Source organism: Aquarana catesbeiana, linkage group LG01, assembly GCF_042186555.1.
Source record: "Aquarana catesbeiana isolate 2022-GZ linkage group LG01, ASM4218655v1, whole genome shotgun sequence".
In the NCBI taxonomy this organism is placed as follows: domain Eukaryota; kingdom Metazoa; phylum Chordata; class Amphibia; order Anura; family Ranidae; genus Aquarana; species Aquarana catesbeiana.
The window spans coordinates 107,899,951-107,918,531 of record NC_133324.1 but is presented as its reverse complement, the minus strand read 5'-3'; the positions used below and the strand labels follow the sequence as shown (position 1 = coordinate 107,918,531).

Genomic DNA, 18,581 nt, shown 5'->3' with positions numbered 1-18,581 from the left:
GACTGGGGGGGTGACCTTAGGCCTGGGGCTCAGAACTGGACAGGATCCTCACACAAACCACAGGGATGTCTTGGACAGGAGCAGGAGAGGACAGTGGAGAGTACTGCCGGGCAAGTCTCCAGGAGGGATCCACCAGGTGTTGGTGAGTGACACACGGCCAGGAACGCTAGGGAGGAATGCGGGAGCGGATTGGGAGGATGCAATCTGAGATGGATGTAGAACCAGTGAGGACTGTGGTGTAATGGGCAGTGGAGACAGGCAGCTGCAGCCAGGATGGCTGGCAGGGCCTGGAGAGGGCTGACTGGGATCAGTAGTCCACCTAGGACAGCTAGCACCAGAGCTTTCCATTTTACACCAGAGGAGCCCACGGTCCCTGCCTGTAAAGGGCTGTTGCTAGGGCCTGGCTGAAGTCAGTGTCAGGCCTAACCATGTGCTAGCTGTGCCTGAAGAGTTGTGCTGGGGGAAGAGGAAGGAATAGTCTGCAGCAAGAATTGTGCTGGAGGAAGAGGAGAGTATGTAATTTGTCCAAAGCTATGCAAATCTTTCTGGGCATCCCATGAATTCCTTAACCCCATTCAATTTCTAATCCCTCAATAAAAACACAAAACAAAGCTAACGGACTGTTCATTGTTTTGGAGAGTCTGGGAAGTGAATGCCAGGCTGGGCAGAGTGATAGGTGGGCCACAACACTTAGCAGCCCCTACGGGGGTACCACTACACTACCGTGTTGCAATCACATGCATTGCATGGCATTTATAGGTTTAAATCAGGTGGTGAGGAGGCAACATATTTCCTCCTCATCACCTGTCAAACACACTCAGATCACTTTTCAGAGGAGCAGCAGTGCCTGCTGTACTGGTGAATGAGCCCTTAGTTGCATTCGGCAGCAGCACCCTTAGGGCTCCTTCACACGTAAAGTTTGGGGGGGTACACAGTTTTACTGCTCCCAATCCCTACCCTCTGCCCCCAATCCCTACCCTGCTGAGGCAGCACCCAAAAGGTGTACACCTGCCACAGCAGGAATGAAACCCCCTGTTGCTTTTGGTGGGTGCTACTGCCTGTCATTTGCGACCCATTAGAGTAAATGTGGCCACTCTGCAAGCGGGGTTAAAGCAGGTAGTGAAAAAGCAACACAGCACTGCCTTTAACCCCTTGTTTGCTGTACTACACAAGATTGCAGGGCACTTGCAGAGCGGTCATATTCACTTGTATGAGTCATGCTTGGTAAGTGCTACACCCACCAACCATAACAGGACATATACCTCCTGCTGCGACATGTGTACACCCCTTGGTACTACAGCTAAAGGGAGTGTGATTGGGAAAGAGGTAGTAAAAACACATTTTAACTATGGGGTTTTACCACCTCCCCCAAACTGCAAATGTAAACAAATTCTTACTAAAATGCTGCTTTTACACTGATGTGCTGTGGTTTACCTGTACCGTGTGTGCAGCGCATTGCATCTGACTTTTCTGGACTAGCTATGCTTTGCCATAGTCTTCTATTATACCCTGCAGGTGTGATGTACTTTCTGAAAGCACACCAAAACTCCTTCATTCAGAAAGTGCACCAAACCCGCAGGATATAATAGAAGTCTATGGCTAAGTGCAGCAAACAGAAAAGCTGCAGGTACACTGCGCTGCACCCACAGTATGGGTAAACCGCAGCGCATGCGTGTGAAAGCAGCCCTATTCTATTATGCCCGATGTATTGCTTCACACTGATCTGAAGATCTCTTCTTTCCTGCTGGCACCACTCTGGAGACCGCTAGCTGGGATAAGAGATGGAGTGCAGTTGGTATCACTCTGCATGGGACTAAAGAAGAGGCATCGGCTTATGCGGCTCTTGCTCCCTACTACAGCTCTAACTTTACAGGGCAGGTCAGTAAGCCCAGACCACGATCTCCAGGTTACTGACCCCCGCTATACATTATCCTGTGTCTATGAGTCCTGCAACCACTACAAGTTGCACTTCTTCTTTACAGATATATCATCTTACTAGCAAAAAAAGGAATACTTACAAAACACAATGGGCAGCAGTTAGAACCCAGTCATCTTTAATTAAAATGCCCCCACAGAAGGATTCCCCAGAATGTACTATGGCCATGTAAGGTCTGGAGTGTGGATTTGCTTCTCTCCCTCCTACAATTCCAGAGCAGACATCTGAACAAAAAATGCATTTGAGTTATTACTGAGCACCATTTATGAAGTGTGCACATGAAAGAGCTGAGCTTCTCTTAGTACTCCTAACCACAACTTCTATTATATAGACAACTCCACAGAAATAATGGACACTTCAGATTTTATATGTACAGATAATTATGACATTGCTAGACTGTTCACAGCAATACTATAGTCTAATTGTGGAAATTGTATAGCAGTGGGCATTTAAGGCCTCATGCACACGAGATGCTGTTAAACGCGTGTTCAGAGGCAGTTGGACACTTTTTTCAACTGCCCCTGAACCCATTCAATGTTATCCAATGTGTCCATGTACACAGTCTCGTTTTTTGGCATTTTTAGGCAGTTGCGTTTAACCTTGTTTTTCCAGAAGCAAAAAAATGGGTTCAGACGCAAAAGTTTTCCACGTTTCAGACGGTAAACGCGGCTAAATGCCATTACCGTGTTTAGCCGCGTTTGAGTTTATAAGTGTTTTTAAAGAAACATTTTATGATCTGACTTTGGGGCCCCATATCTTCGGGGCCACTTGGTGCTAGGAACCCCACATTTGGTGTGCTAACGCAGTTGGACTAACACCATAACATATCCAAATTTGGGGTTCCTAGCACTAAGTGGCCTTGAGATATGGGGCCCCAAGGTCGGGTCACAAAATGTCATTCTCTGCTGCAGAAAAGTTCTTGACATTTTGTGACCCAAATTTGGGGCCCCATATCTCGGGGCCACTTAGTGCTAGGAACCCCAAATTTGGTGTGCTAACACAGTTGGACTAACACCATAACATATTTGGGGTTCCTAGCACCAAATGGCCCCGAGATATGGGGCCCCAAAGTCGGGTCAGAAAATGTCATTCTCTGCTGCAGAAGTGATTGACATTTTGGATATGTTGTAGTGCTAGTTCCACTGTATTAACACACCAAATTTGGGGTTCCTAGCACTAAGTGGCCCCGAGATACTGGGGCCCCAAAGTTGGGATGCAAAATGTCATTCTCTGCTCTGCAGACGCTTCTAGATGCAAACGCGGTAAAACGTGGCTAAACGCGGCATGCAAACGCGGCAAAACGGGCGTTTCTAAACGCTGGTTTCAGCTTTTAAAAACATGTTCAGCAGAGTTTGCACCGGCGTCTCGTGTATATGAGGCTTAAATCTCACATTTAACACAATGAAATTCCAAGTTTACACATGGTTTTTGTATTAGCATTAAATGGTAATTTATAAAATACATAATAAAATATATGGGTCCACCCCAAAAACACAAGGTAGAAAACATACAAAGGCCAGCAACTTGGTATAAAATCCAATCTTCCTACATAGTTACATAGTTAGTCAGGTTGAAAAAAAGACACAAGTCCATCTAGTTTAACTAATAAAATAAAAAAAAACATACAATTCCATATACACAATCCTATACCCACAGTTGATCTCTAGAGGAAGGTGAAAAACCCCAGCAAATCATGGTCCAATTTGCTACAGCAGGGGGAAAAAAATTTTGTTCCTGATTCCCCGAGAGGCAGTTGGATATTCCCTGGATCAACTTTACGGCCTCTTTCACATGAACGATCCATTCAGGTCCGCCTGTCAGTTTTTTAGGCAGACCTGAACGGACCCTCCATAGTCCTCTATGGAGCGTCGGATGTCAGCGGTGACATGTCCGCTGACATCCGACCCGCTCCGATCCGAAAAAGTGTAACGGAGGAAAAACCTACTTTTGCATCCATTTTCGGATCGGATCGGGTGACGACAGACTCTACGGTCCATCATCATCCGATCCCCCATAGGGGAGAGCGGCGCTCTGACAAGTCCGTCGCTGCACAGTGTGCAGAGACAGACCTGTCATCTTCCTGCTCAGCGGGGATCGGCGGAGCGATCCCCGCTGAGCAAGCGGATGTTCACGGGGCGGGTCATCACGGACCCTACCTATAAATATTAGTATTAAGTTATATTATGTACATTTAGGAAATAATACAGGTCTTTTTTAACCACTTTAATACCAAGCACTTTCACCCCCTTCCTGCCCAGACCAATTTTCAGCTTTTAGTGCTCTCACACTTTGAATGACAGTTACTCAGTCATGCAACACTGCACCCAAACAAAATTTTAAATTATTTTTTTCACACAAATAGAGCTTTCTTTTGGTGGTATTCAATCACCACTGGGTTTTTTATTTTTTGTGATGTAAGTGAAAAAAGAGTGAACATTTTGGAAAAAAAAATCCTTTTTTGTTAGTTTCTATTATAAAATTTTGCAAATAAGTAATTTTTGTTCATAAGTTGGGCCAAAATTTATACTGCTACATATCTTTGGTAAAAATAACCCAAACTAGTGTATATTATTTAGTCTGTGTTAAAGTTCTATAACTTTTTTCTATAAGTCTAAAAGGTATGGTGCCAATCATTGAAAATTGATCACACCTGATGTACTGGTGGCCTATCTAATTTCTTGAGGCTTTTAAATGTCAGGACAGTACCATAGCTCCCAACTTTTTGAGATTGAAATGAGGGACACCTATTATCAAAAGTATGTAGGCATAGGACACAACCCCTGTCACTCCCCCTTAAAGGAGAATGAACCCAAAATAAAAGATTAGTTAAACTCACAAGTGCTTTTTTACCACTACTATTCCTTTTATTGGCTTTTGAAATTTACAAATGCAGCCATATAGAAATTGGATGAAAGGTTTAGCACTGGGAAACACTTTTTGAAAGATAAAAAAAATGAAAATGAATTTTATATCCAACTATATAGTTTTGACCACAGTGAGGGACAAATGAGGAGGAAAGAGGGACAGAAGGACATTCAAGTCAGGACAGTCCCTCAAAATCAGGGACAGTTGGGAGCTATGCAGTACAAATACACCCCAAATGACCAGGAAGGGGACGTCTGCCCGGAGAGAGGGAATGTTCCTGCCGGCATCATTTTACAATGCACCGGTAGGGAAATGGTTAAAGCAATCTACTGAGCTGGTCAGAATTAGCTCTTGAGGGAGTCTATTCCACATGTTCACAGCTCTTACTGTGAATAAACCTTTCTTTATTTGGTGAAGAACTCTTGTTTCCTCCAGCCATAAAGAGTGCCCCCTTGTCCTCTGTGATGACCTTGAAGTGAATAACTTAACACTAAGTTCCTTGTGTATTTGTACATGTTGATCATATCTCCCCTTAACCACTTCAATACAGGGCACTTTTTCCCCCTTCCTGCCCAGGCCAATTTTTAGCTTTCAGCACTGTTGCATTTTTGAATGACAATTGTGCAGCCATACAACACTGTACCCATATCAAATTTTTCATCTTTTTTCCCCACAAATAGAGCTTTTTTTTGGTGGTATTTGATGACCACTGGCTTGTTTATTTTTTGCGCTACAATTACGTTTTTCTTTGTTTCTGTTATAAAATTTTCTAAATAAGTACGTTTTTTCCTTCACTGACGGGCACTGATGAAGCAGCACTGATGGGCACTAATGAGGCGGCACAGATGAGCTGGAACTAATATGCGGCACTGATAGGTGGCACTGATAGGCGGCACTGATGGGCTGCAATGACGGGAACTGATGGGCAATGATGGGCGGCACTGATAGATGGCACTGATAGGCAGCACTGATGAGGAGGCACTGACAGGAATTACTGATGGCCACTGACTGGCATTACTAATGGGCACCGATTGGCATCACATGTGGGTACAGGTGGGCTCTGATTGGCATCACATATGGCTACAGGTTGGCATCACTGGTGGGGCAGTGATGGGCATCACTGGCACTGCTGATGGGTCTGCACTGATAATCAATGCGCTGATCTCTCCCCTGTCACGCGAATGGAGGGAAGCTGATAAACGGCACTTCCTGGTTACCATGTGATCAGCTGTGATTGGAAACAGCTGATTACGTGGTAAAGAGCCTACCAGTGGCGGCCCGTCCATTAGGGGTGCCGGACGCATGGATTCCAATGGGGTTTTTTTTTTTTGAAGCACGTGATTACAGCCAGAGGCTCTAATAGGCTTCAAAAAAGGGTGGGCTCAGGGTACAGCTCACTGCACTCCGAACCCACCCAGTTGTGTGACAATAGCGAATTAATATTCATTATTTTCACACTCGTTCCCCCGATTGGCCACTGACGAGGAGGGAGGAGACGGAAGATGTTGTGATGCCTGCGAAGGAGAGCAGGGGAAGGAGAAGCCACCGCCTGTTGCCCAGGTGAAACGCTGCCCGCAATAGATGGGGTCAGTGCTCCCAACTGACCGGACCGGGGGGGGGCTGCGGGGCATTGGGTGGTGGGGGTGTAGCCTGTGCGTGCACTGTTTGCCGGCCACCTCCAAAAAAATTTTTTACCACCAGCCGCCACTGGGGCCTACAACATAGGCTCTTTGGGGCTTTAAATGAGGTGTGTTTCCAAAAATTGATACAGTGAGCAAGACCTCAGTGTGAATACATTGATCCATATACCAAAGGTGAATGCACATTTCAAAACACTTTATTAAACCATCGTTTTACAATTGTAACCATGTTGCAAGATATAGAAGGAATCAAAATGTTACATTAATCTCATAGCTGCAGCAAATTTGCAGCAATAAAAATACAGCAATCAAATCAACAATAGTGGGTACATTAGACTGGTCATTTATTGGTCGATCAATAGAGTTGTCGCATCGCACAGTATGCTCGACGCGTTTCGTGAACCATCACTCAAGCGACAACCATCCATCTATAAGTAATGTATAAGTATGTATAAGTACCACTGTATTCAAAATAATTATAAAATAAGAATATAGCCAAAAGGAGGGCAAAGGTCGAAATTTGGTTGGAATTACTCACAAAATCCGCTACCCCCATGGGCGCTAGGTGCCGACACCAAAAGCGCCATCCAAAAAGTGTCCACCACGGGAGCTGAGGTGGCCACATCAATGCACACTGGATTGCAGTAATGGACCAGGAAGGGGAAACAAAGTATCCATGAAGAGTTCACCGGTGGTCCATTGATCATCCGGGAAGTTCTGTGAGTAGGTATAATATAGTAATTTTTAGTGTTTATACTGTATACAACCATGTCTACAAGGTATAAATGTTTTATGATGTATTGAGTCCCAAACGGATTCAAACCTAGTATATCAAGAATATATTTATTTGTTTTTATATATGTCTTAGACCTATGCATGATATAAAGCATAGTAATTCATTTGTAAATGTTGTATATAATTATATCACAAAACCATGAATTTAAATGTATTATGATGTTGGATGGTTACACCTATATAAAAATAATAAATAATAAACTGGTAATGGTGTGTCCACCCAATGGAGAGGTGATATGGGGAGGTGTGAACGATGCATGGATGAAGTGTTGATGTGCAATGTGTATGAAATAGTGTGGGGGTAAAAGCAACAGTGTCCGTTGGTGTTGAGGTGAACAAAACAAACAATATAAAAATATAAAATAAGTGAAATGTGAAAAATTGAAAAGAAAAACTTGAGTGGACAAAGTGGAGGTGACCCTGGTTACAGGGCACATAGTGAACCTGAACCAGGGAATGAAATGAGTGATGAGGTGAGTGTAAGGAGCCGTGTGGGAACCTCCCAGGATGTGTAGGTGTGTGAGGTGAAGGGGAAATGATGAATACCACCCTCTCCAAGGCCGTTTACCTTTATATCTGTAATGTCCAGAATGGAAAAACAATGATCAGCGGGATACACAAAGTTTCAACCCAGCAGTCCTCTGCAGACGGGGTAAGATCACTCCCCCCTTCCGAGCGTGCATGTGTGGCCCCCAGCGTCACGCTTCGCTCTTATGAGGGATTGCGTCATCACCCGACCAACGACAGCTGGTCAAGTGTTCCGAATCCCCCTCAATGACGAGCGCAGGTGGAAAAGCCACGTGACGGCCCGCAGATATCACAGCAGTGATGCTGCGGTCGGCATGGGAGGCGTGGCGCCGATGCGTCGTGGCAATGCTTGCCCCCGCCCCCAAGTGGGGGACAGGGGAGAGCAGCCGGGGCGCATCGCAGCTCCCGAAGGTGGACAAGGAAAGGACAGCCCGATGGGCGACACCGTGTCCGCCAAGGAGCTCCTTACACTCACCTCATCACTCATTTCATTCCCTGGTTTAGGTTCACTATGTTCCCTGTAACCAGGGTCACCTCCACTTTGTCCACTCAAGTTTTTCTTTTAAATTTTTCACGTTTCACTTATTTTATATTTTTATATTGTTTGTTTTGTTCACCTCAATACCAACGGACACTGTTGCTTTTACCCCCACCCTATTTTATACACATTGCACTTCAACACTTCACCCACGCATCGTTCACACCTCCCCATATCACCTCTCCATTGGGTGGACACACCATTACCAGTTTATTATTTATTATTTTTATATAGGTGTAACCATCCAACATCATAATATTTCTGTAATTCCAACCAAATTTTGACCTTTGCCCTCCTTTTGGCTATATTCTTATTTTATGACTATTTTGAATACAGTGGTACTTATACATACTTATACGTTACTTATAGATGGATGTTTGTCGCTTGCTCCTGATGAGTGATGGTTCGCGAAACGCGTCGAGCATACTGTGCGACAACTCTATTGATCGACCAATAAATGACCAATCTAATGTACCCACTATTGTTGATTTGATTGCTGTATTTTTATTGCTGCAAATTTGCTGTAGCTATGATCTTAATGTAACATTTTGATTCCTTCTATATCTTGCAACGTGGTTACAATTGTAAAACGATGGTTTAATAAAGTGTTTTGAAACGTGCATTCATTCACCTTTGGTATATGGATCAATGTATTCACACTGAGGTCTAGCTCACTGTATCAGTTTTTGGAAACACACCTCATTTAAAGTCCCAAACTTTTTTCTCTATTTTTGGCAACGCCACAGGGATGGAGGTGCATGTCTATGTGCAGCTCCTATAAAGTCACAAACTTTTTTCTTTTTTGTCTAGACAACATAGGCTCTTTACCTAGATCGGAAATGCGGCACTTATCCAGCTGGACATCATATGATGCCCAGTCAGGATAATACAACCACCCTACAGGCATCATTCTGCATACGGTGGGCGGGAAGTGGTTAATCTCCTCTTCTCAAGAAATTATAAATTCAGTTCCACTTATCTGTTTGGTTGCCCTTCTCTGCACTTTCTCCAATTCCCCGAGATCCTTTTTAAAAACTGGTGCCCAAAAGTGAACTGTATATTCCAAATGAGGTCTTACTATGATTTGTACAGGGGCAAAATTATGTCTCTGGAGTTCATACCAGGAACATGCAGTCAGGAGAGGCAGAGCTTCACCTGCCATCAAAAAAAAAAAAAAAAAAAGTTGCCTCCTCCTCCACCTTTCCTATTACTAACAGGACCCGACAAGGTTGTCCACTTTCCCCTCTCCTCGATGCCCTATGTATTGAGCCCCTAGCAGCCCATATCAGAAAGAACCCAAACATCCACGGCATCCCTGTCCGCACTAGGGATTTTAAGATATCCTTATTTGCGGACGATGATCTGCTTACACTTACGCAACCCCACGTTTCTCTCCTGAACCTACACGTAGAGCTAGATCGCTACAGTGCCTCTCAGGATACAAAATTAATAATTCTAAGACGGATCCCTCCCCCTCAATATACCCCACCAGACACTGTCTGCCCTTTCCCAATCATTCAATTACGTGTGGAAGACTTTTTCTTTAAAATACCTCAGTGTCCATCTCACACCCATCTACGACGCCCTCTATAAGGCCAACTTCCCCCAACTATAAACTTCCATTAGGGCCTCCCTGGCAAAGTAGAAATCTTTAAAGCTATCTCTCTTTGGCTGCCTGGTGACCATCAGGATGGCGATTCTACCTAAATTTCTCTACCTCTTTGAGACCCTGCCCATCCCCATCCCAGCCTCGCACTTTAGGAACCTTCAGGGTGATTTCATTAAGTTTTTCTGGAATTATAAGAGGCAGCAGGTTTCTAGACCAGTCCTGTATGCCCCCCGCGGCCAAGGCAGCCTTGCATTCCCCAACGTAGCCAAGTATTATCTAGCAGCCCTGTTACACCCTGTAGCCTCTTGGTGTACCCTTCATACCTACCATTGATGGGCACAAATTGAGAAGTTGTGGCTGGCCCCCACGCACCCAAATTCCATTTTGCGGAGTTCAGATGTACAGCTTGGCCGGTCACAGCTACTAGGACCAATGGCGCTCTTGCGAACGTTATGGCGGCATGCTAAATCAATGTGTCCGCTTACCATCGCTGCCTCCCTGGTCACCTCATTTCTATTTACACCCAATGTCCCAGACAGCTTGACCTCGCAGATGTCCCACTTTTGGATGGATAGGGTCTTATTTCGCTACGGTCAATTGGTGGATACCAGAACCTTGCGATCCTTTCAGGATCTGAAAGATGCTTTTGACTTGCCCAGACAGGCTTTTTTTAGTTATCTACAAATATGTCATTATGCTCAATATTTGGTAACGAACCTCCAATTCTCCTCCTTAACCGAATTTGAAAAAATATGTCTAGGAGGCTAGTCTCCTAAAGGTATGATCTTGCTCACCTACCAGCTCCTGACCATGGACTTGTTGCCAACCGCACCTCAACATGCCTATATGTGCAATTGGGAGTAGGCCCTGGGTGAGGATATACCCCTGAAGACGCGCCAGCTCATATGGGCACTGTCATTGTTTTGGGGCCCAAAGCAGCTGCCTCATACTTGGCAACTATCCCAGTTTAAATTCCCTAGTACCTTGAGGTTTTAGTCCCATGCTGTGTCCTGATATCGCAGTGTGAAGTTCTGTTATTAATTCTGCCCAGCTCTGCCCTATTGTTGTGTACAGATGACTCACCTGCAGATCCTGTGTTTAATAAATACCGACATTGATATGTAAATAGTGACGGCATTCATATGTAAATAGTGGCAGACCGGCAGGATTCATATGTAAATAGAGGCGGTATTCATCTGTATATTATGCCCCCCTGAGGTCATATCCACCATCACCTGCCCACTGGGGATGTAAAGGGGCTTGCTTGAAAGTCCTGCCTACAACTAAGCTTAACATCAGCCTGTTCTGCAAAGGTAAGCAAATTAGTGGGGGGAGGGTAGTGTGGGGTGTGCAGAGGTAGGCAGAGAAGGAATTAGTTTGGGGTGCACAGGTGAGCAAGGAGGGGATGTATGGAGGTAAGGAAGGTGGCTGCAAAGATGAGCACAGGAGGCAGGTAGAGTTAAAGGGGAGGGGGGGAGGGGAGGTTTGGGGTGCAGAGGTTAGCATGGGTTTAAGGATGCAAAGGTGTACTGACCGGGTGGATAAAGATGGAGGTCACGTGTAGGGCAGCCCATTTATTTCAATGTGCGCTACTCTCAAACCCTTTTCCAAAATCACACGGTGCCACAGCACATATCAGCAGATGCGTGAGGGTGTCATTAACAATTAATGGCACTGCTGTGTATCTGCTAAAGGGCAGTACATTTCTGTGATGTCAGGAAAGCGATTTTGCATGCGTTCCCAACACACACAAACGTGAACGCAGGCTAAATGTCTCAGTTACATTGGTGGTCAGTGTAAATCCCTCCTTACATTGGTGGTGGTTACTGTGAATACTTCTATTACATTAGTGGTCAGTGTGAACCCCTATTACATTGGTGGCCAGTGTTGAAACTCCTCTTTAAATTGGCAGTCAGTATAAAAAAAATAGGAATTGCCATTGATCACACTGTAACCTCTGGCAACCAATCGCAATCGCTGTCTGATCTGATTCAGTAAACTGGCTTTGAGTCTAGCTGCTATTTATTGTATGTCTCAGAGCAGGTGGAGAGCGAAACTGCATGGAGGGGCCCAAAAACTTTTTTTGCCCAGGGTCCAATCAATATTAAAGACCGCCCTGGTCGCAGGCCTCTAAGAGCTCCATCTGCATGCTCTATAAAGAAAACCAGTACAAGATTTTACTTCACTGGTACCAAACCCCTGACCTGCTCCGCTCCATATACCCCTCTGCCAATCCCTGCTGTTGGCGCTGTTCTAAAGTGGGGACCATATATCATACTTATTGGACCTGCCCCCTGATCGCCCCCTACTGGCAGATGGTGCACTCCTTACTCCACTCCATCTTTGGTTCCTGGGTGCCCTTCAACCCGAAAACTTTCCTCCTGGGCCTCCCACCCTCCTCTTTTTATAAACTGTCTAAAAAGCTCTTAGCCCAGGTGCTAACAGATGCGCGATGTTTGGTAGCCCTGAAATGGAAAAAGAGGGAACCCCCCTCATTGTTTGAACTGCACTTCAGGATCAGAGATGTTAAACGAATGGAATATCTGACAGCTTCCCTAAATAAAACCCTCAATATACACAACTGAGTGTGGGAGCTGTGGGATATGCTTGAGGCCCCTACAGACTGATATCCTGATGAACCGTGACCTTGAGGAGGTAGAATGTGGTTGGTGCCCCCGGGCGGTGTGAAAATCAATGTTTCCCTATGGGAGCCGTCTTAACTGGTCCGACACAAGTCGGTCCGACTTTGAAGATGCTCCCTGTACTACTTTGGTCCAACTTTGATCCTACTTCAGCCCATTCACTATCATTGAAGTCGGATTAAAATCGGATCACCGTCTTGCATGATCCGACTTTGGCATGCGACTTGTGCTCTGATGATTTTGAGGGGGAACTCCGCGCCAAATTTTAAATAAAAAAATGTCATGGGTTCCCCCTCCAAGAGCATACCAGGCCCTTCGGTCTGATATGGACTTTAAAGGGAACCCCCTACGCCAAAAAAATGGCGTAGGGGTCCCCCCAAAATCCATACCAGACCCTTATCCAAGCATGCAGCCCGGCCAGTAAGTAAAAGGGGTGGGAACGAGCGAGCACCCCCCCAGAACCGTACCAGGCCGCATGCCCTCAATATGGGGTGGTGGGTGATTTGGGGCAGGGGGCGCACTGCGGCCCCCCACCCCAAAGCACCTTTTCCCCATGTTGATGAGGACAAGGGCTTCTTCCTGACATCCCTGGCCATTGGTTGTTGGGGTCTGCGGGCAGAGGACTTATCGGAATCCGGGAGCCCCTTTAATAAGGGGGCCCCAGATCCCGGCCCCCCACACTATGTGAATGAGTATGGGGTACATCGTACCCCTACCCATTCACCTGGGGAAAAAGCGTCAATAAAAAAAACACACTAGACAGGTTTTTAAAGTAATTTATTAAGCAGCTCTGGGGGTCTTCTTCCGACCCGGGGGGTCTCTTCTGACTTCTCCGTGCTCTCCGGCCTCTTCTCCCGGTCTCCGGTTCTTCTCCTGCTCTCCGGTGTCTTCTGCCGGGCTCCTCCGCTATCTTCTGCTCTTTTGCTAGCCTTGGCCCGGTCTTCTCCGTCGTCTTCTTCCCTCCGGTCTTCTTCGGATGTTGACACAACGCTCTCTCCCGCTGTAATGCCATGTGCGCGGTGCGCAACGACTTATATAGGCATGGGGCGTGGTCACCGGGTGATGTCACCCGGTGACCCCACCCCTTATGACGTCACCGCCACATCATGCCCCGGGCCATGACGTCATAAGGGGCGGGGTTACCGGGTGACATCACCCAGTGACCACGCCCCATGTCTATATAAGTCGTTGTGCACTGCGCACACGGCATTAAAGCGGGAGAGACTGTCATGTCAACATTGGAAGAAGACCGGAGGGAAGAACATGACGGAGAAGACCGGGCCAATGCTAGCAAAAGAGCAGGCAAAAGAGCAGAAGATAGCGGAGGAGCCCGGCAGAAGACACCGGAGAGCGGGAGAAGAACCGGAGACCAGGAGAAGAGATTGGAGAGCGTGGAGAAGTTGGAAGAGACCCCAGGAGCTTTAAAAACCTGTCTAGTGTGTGTTTTTTTTTTTTTATGGACACTTTTTCCCCAGGTGAATGAGTAGGGGTACGGACTCCATACTCATTCACATAGGGTTGTCGGGAAGAGGCCGTTGTCCTCATCAACGCAGGGTGCCCCCCCGCCACAAGGCACCCACCCCCCATGTTGAGGGCATGCGGCCTGGTATGGTTCAGGGGGGGCGCTCGCTCATTCCCACCCCTTTTCCTGACCGGCCGGGCTGCATGCTCGGATAAGGGTCTGGTATGGATTTTGGGGGGACCCCCACGCCGTTTTTTCGGCGTAGGGCATTCCCCTTAAAAATCCATATCAGACCAAAGGACCTGGTGTGCTCTTGGAGGGGGAACCCATGCCGTTTTTTTATTTAAAATTTGGCGTGGAGTTCCCCCTCAAGATTCATACCAAACACAGTGCCTGATATTGGCGGGGATCCAAGTCGGATCCCTGTTCAATGAAAGTGGGACGTATGTCGGCTTCAAGTCGCGGGACAAAGTCGGATCCAAAGTAGGACGGCTGTCGTGTCGCACCAGTGTAAACCCGGCCTAATGCATAGAATGCATTAAGATAAAAAACCTTCTGCCTTTACAACCCCTTTAAGGTCTTGGGCACAAAATATACAGCATGCTATACAAAATTCCAAATCAATCAGTTGTACAAAACATTCAAATAGTAGGGAGGCATTTATCCCTTATAACAGACTTCAAATATAATATAAAGTAGTTGTGAAGTGCATACACTTCAAAAAACATTCATCCTTGGGTTGATTCCTATAAAAGTTTCACAAACACCTTAAAGGTTTACATACATGGCATGTGTTGCATGCTTGGACTGGTTTTCCCCTGATATAAGTCAACTGGAATGCAAAAGCAGCTAAAGTGCATTTTGGCAAAAAAACAAAAATGTAATATATTGCAGCTAACCAGTCCTTAGATGTGGTGGCTGCATTTGTTTTCTTTTTTTCTATCCTCTTTTGCTTTATTTTCACCTGGCAATCCTGCAACTATTACACTTCCTGTCCCTGTGTGGCTATTCTCCACTGTATCTATCGCTGTCACCCCAGGCTGTTCACCTGATATAAACTGCAAACCTGTCCACATCTCTTCATCTCCACTACATGAGGAGCAGGCTAATTGGTGGTTTACAAAAGATAGCTAGGAAGGAAGATATTATTTGGTGCAGTTCATAGGATATGACAAGGGCACTGCATTTATGGCCAAATCAACAGGTATTTTCTATATTTGCTGAAAGTTTTCTTAGCTTGAAAAAAGAAAACCAATGCAACCACCACATCGAGGGCCTGTAAGCTGCAGTATATTGCATTTTTGTTCTTGGGTTTAGTTATCCTTCATGACAGATAAAAAGGATGTAAGACACAGAAGGAGTTAAGCCAAATTTACCTGAAAGCACGCAGTATTTCCCCATCTTAATTGGTAATTAAACGAATATTCCATACATTGTACATGCACTTTTCCCTGTTAGAGGTAAGGTAAATGAAAACTTACTTAAACAGGTCTGTAGAAAAGCTGCAATAAGAAGTATGCTAAGGGCAGTTCTCATGATGGATTTCTTCTGCAGCAAATGTTTTTTTTTCCTCTTCTGCCCTTGTGAAATAAAAGAAAGATAATGTGTGAAACAAATAAATGGGCTTTTGAGATGTGGAGGCAAATATACATATCATCTTCTATATCACTTCCCTTTTCATTTTCCTTTGTTAACCAGAATGCAGTTGACACATTCATAGAGGTGTTTGAGATACACTATAGATAGATATGGCATACATAGTGTGATAATGTGGGGTTCCAGATCACCAGCCAGCCAACTTTGTGAAAGCAAACTTTTTTTATTGTTAAAAACAGCCAAACATAAAAAGCTTTCCTTCAGCATAGCTAACAACATCAGTCCATATCTTTTTTCTTTATGTGAAATAAATATTCAATAAAAAATGTATTGAAAGCAAAATCAGTCCATAACCCCGTTTTATACAGAAAACTAACCTGCAGCTCACTGCCAGTATAAACTAGACCCGCACAAGGGTTTAAGGTTCCTGCATGCTTTGGGGTCCAATAAAAGGGTCACAGGAGCCCAAGCAGCATTTCAGTAGCCAGAGAGTCCGCAGCCTTCTCACAACTGTGTTACTGTTCCACTCAACACCTCACAGACACCTTCTGACAGCTTCCTGCCTTTTTCAGCTCTATCTTGCAGGTGGGTTAACCGAAGTACCTGTAATCAGGGTTGGAGGCTCTTTCTCACCCAACATCTATCAGAGACTCTAAATTCTTTGTTCTATACCAGAACTTAAAAATCATAGGAAAACTGTAAATGCGTTTTTTTCCTTTCTACCGGATCACCCCAGAACCGCTCACCCTGCATGGGTGGGAATGCTTGAGTACTCCTTCTGTCTTTTATCATCCCCCTAAAGGGACCACAACCCAAATCATTGAGACCCATCTCTGGTATCCTGAACAATACATACAGTATAATACTATGCTACAGGAGCCTGTATAAATCTAGATAAAAACACAAGTGCATTAATATACTGCAGTTCAAACAGGACTGCTTGAATATATTTTTAGCACAATTTAAATATGCACGTAGAAAGGGATTGACTAAAGCACTTATAGCACACCCTAATAAGCAGTTACCTGCAGAGCCATGAGACAGCCCGGACCCAGGGCAAGATTCTTTGGAATAATTCAAGGTTCCAGAATGTCACCTTGCCTGTCAGCAATATCTGAAATAGTCCTCTTTGTTGATGTGTTTTCATAATGTGTATTATTGGTGGAATATTGTCCCTACAAGCTAAAGCTGCAAAGAGACATTTAGAATCTTGGCCAGTTGAGCAGGGACCGGCAGAGATTCAAACCACCTAGAACCAAGTTTGTAGCAGAGTTTGCCCTTTGATTTTAACTGTCCATGTGCAGATACATGGTGGTCAAAGTTTCCCCACCTCTAGCCGGGACTGGTTAGAAGTGGGTAAGCACAATAAGTTTGGTCTAAAAAGGAAAGAAGTGTGCATCTGGCCCCGGTCCTTCTGCACCATCATTGATGTGTTTCTAGGTTTTTTTTCTTCTCAGAAGCTTGTTAGCTGTAACAGAATATGGAACTGATTATTGGGGTCTCTCTCAGCCTGTGGGACCTGAATTGCCCAAAGTATGTTGTCTATCAGATTAGCAGTGTAGTGAAGTAGTTTCATGTGTACTATAATCAGTGCATTTCCTGGCAATGCTATGTAAGTGCTGGCTATATTGCTTCTGTCACTCGGGGACCCTCTTTACTGAAGCCTGCATTGAGCTTCTTTCCCCTAGTGCTCAACATGGGGATAATCGCATCACTTCTTGACTGCAGAGGGAAAGAGACAACTGCTGACAGCAGAGGATTGTGGGACATTTGTCCCGAAGACTGGGTTTATAGTGGATCCAATTCTGCTGCAAACTACATGTTCTACTTGCTGAAGAGGAGAAGGATTCTAGGTGGGCAGATAAATAGGACTGTCAAGGGAGGGCTCACTGTGTTGCGTTTAATATATATATATATATATATATATATATATATATATATATATATATATATATATATATATATATATATATATATATATATATATATATATATATATATTATATATTTCCCTTAGATTTGCTAGAAACAGACATCAAGTTTGTCTGTTTTCAATACTTACACACTTATAACAGTTACACAGATTGTCCTCAAACAATGGGAACTTAGATACCATTGTTGCATTTTAGTTGACTAATGTGTCAGTCTACTGTTCTGTAACCATGGAAAAAAATAGCTTGGCTTTTCTGACATATATAACCTATGGCATGTATGGTACCATAGTGCCCTCTTGATTTAGAATTTGAGAATGCTTCTCTAATTGAAACCCACGTATTAAGAAAGGGGACACACCCATGTGGGGATGTTACATTTTCCAAATAAAAGGTTGTCAGGAATAAGCTGACAAGAGGACTCCATAATGCCTTAACACAAAGGAAGGTCTGTACCAGCCAAAAGAAGCTATACCTGAAGACGCTTTCACATGATCTCCAGCAACTTCTATTAAGCCTGAGATCATCGTTGCCAACAGAGATCATGAACCCACTCTAACCTGAGTTAAGTAACTTTTAAGGTTATTTGCTAGGAAGTAGGTAGCATTTTGCTTGTTATAGGTATATCTGTCAGTCTTGTAGTGTATTTCTATTATTGTAATAGCTTTGTATGTACAGCATTTTACATTTATTAAAAGCACATTTATACACTGAAGAGGTCTGAGCTTCCTTGCTTATACCGCAAAGTAATCTTACTAGATAGATGGAAGCAAAACATTCGCTCTCTTGGGACGTGAAATCTACAGCTGCAGGAACGAGAGGTTATCCCCTTGGCCTGTGTGAGTGGGTGTTGTGGCCTGGACAGAGGGAAGATCATCCCCTACTGTAAGCTGATCACTGGGTGCAGGTCCTCAGCCACAGGCACCTCATCGGCCACATGGCTACTTAGGGCCGCCTTTATTTACGTCTACGCAGACGCTGCTGAACTCCTTGGTCATCAGGCTGCCAGTTGGGCATTTTTCATCTGGCTGCAGACCTT

The 18,581-nt window shown here is 44.8% G+C and overlaps 1 protein-coding gene across 1 annotated transcript in view; it reads right to left on the bottom strand.

The window, feature by feature from the left end:
• The window catches only part of LOC141145574 (granzyme A-like), a 187,329-nt gene extending 171,705 nt beyond the window's left edge, over nt 1–15,624 (bottom strand). Inside the window, 1 exon segment of the mRNA XM_073632416.1 lies at nt 15,497–15,624. Coding sequence (XP_073488517.1) covers nt 15,497–15,551 — 55 coding nt within the window. The 5' untranslated portion in view covers nt 15,552–15,624.
• Nucleotides 15,625–18,581: the final 2,957 nt, after the last annotated feature.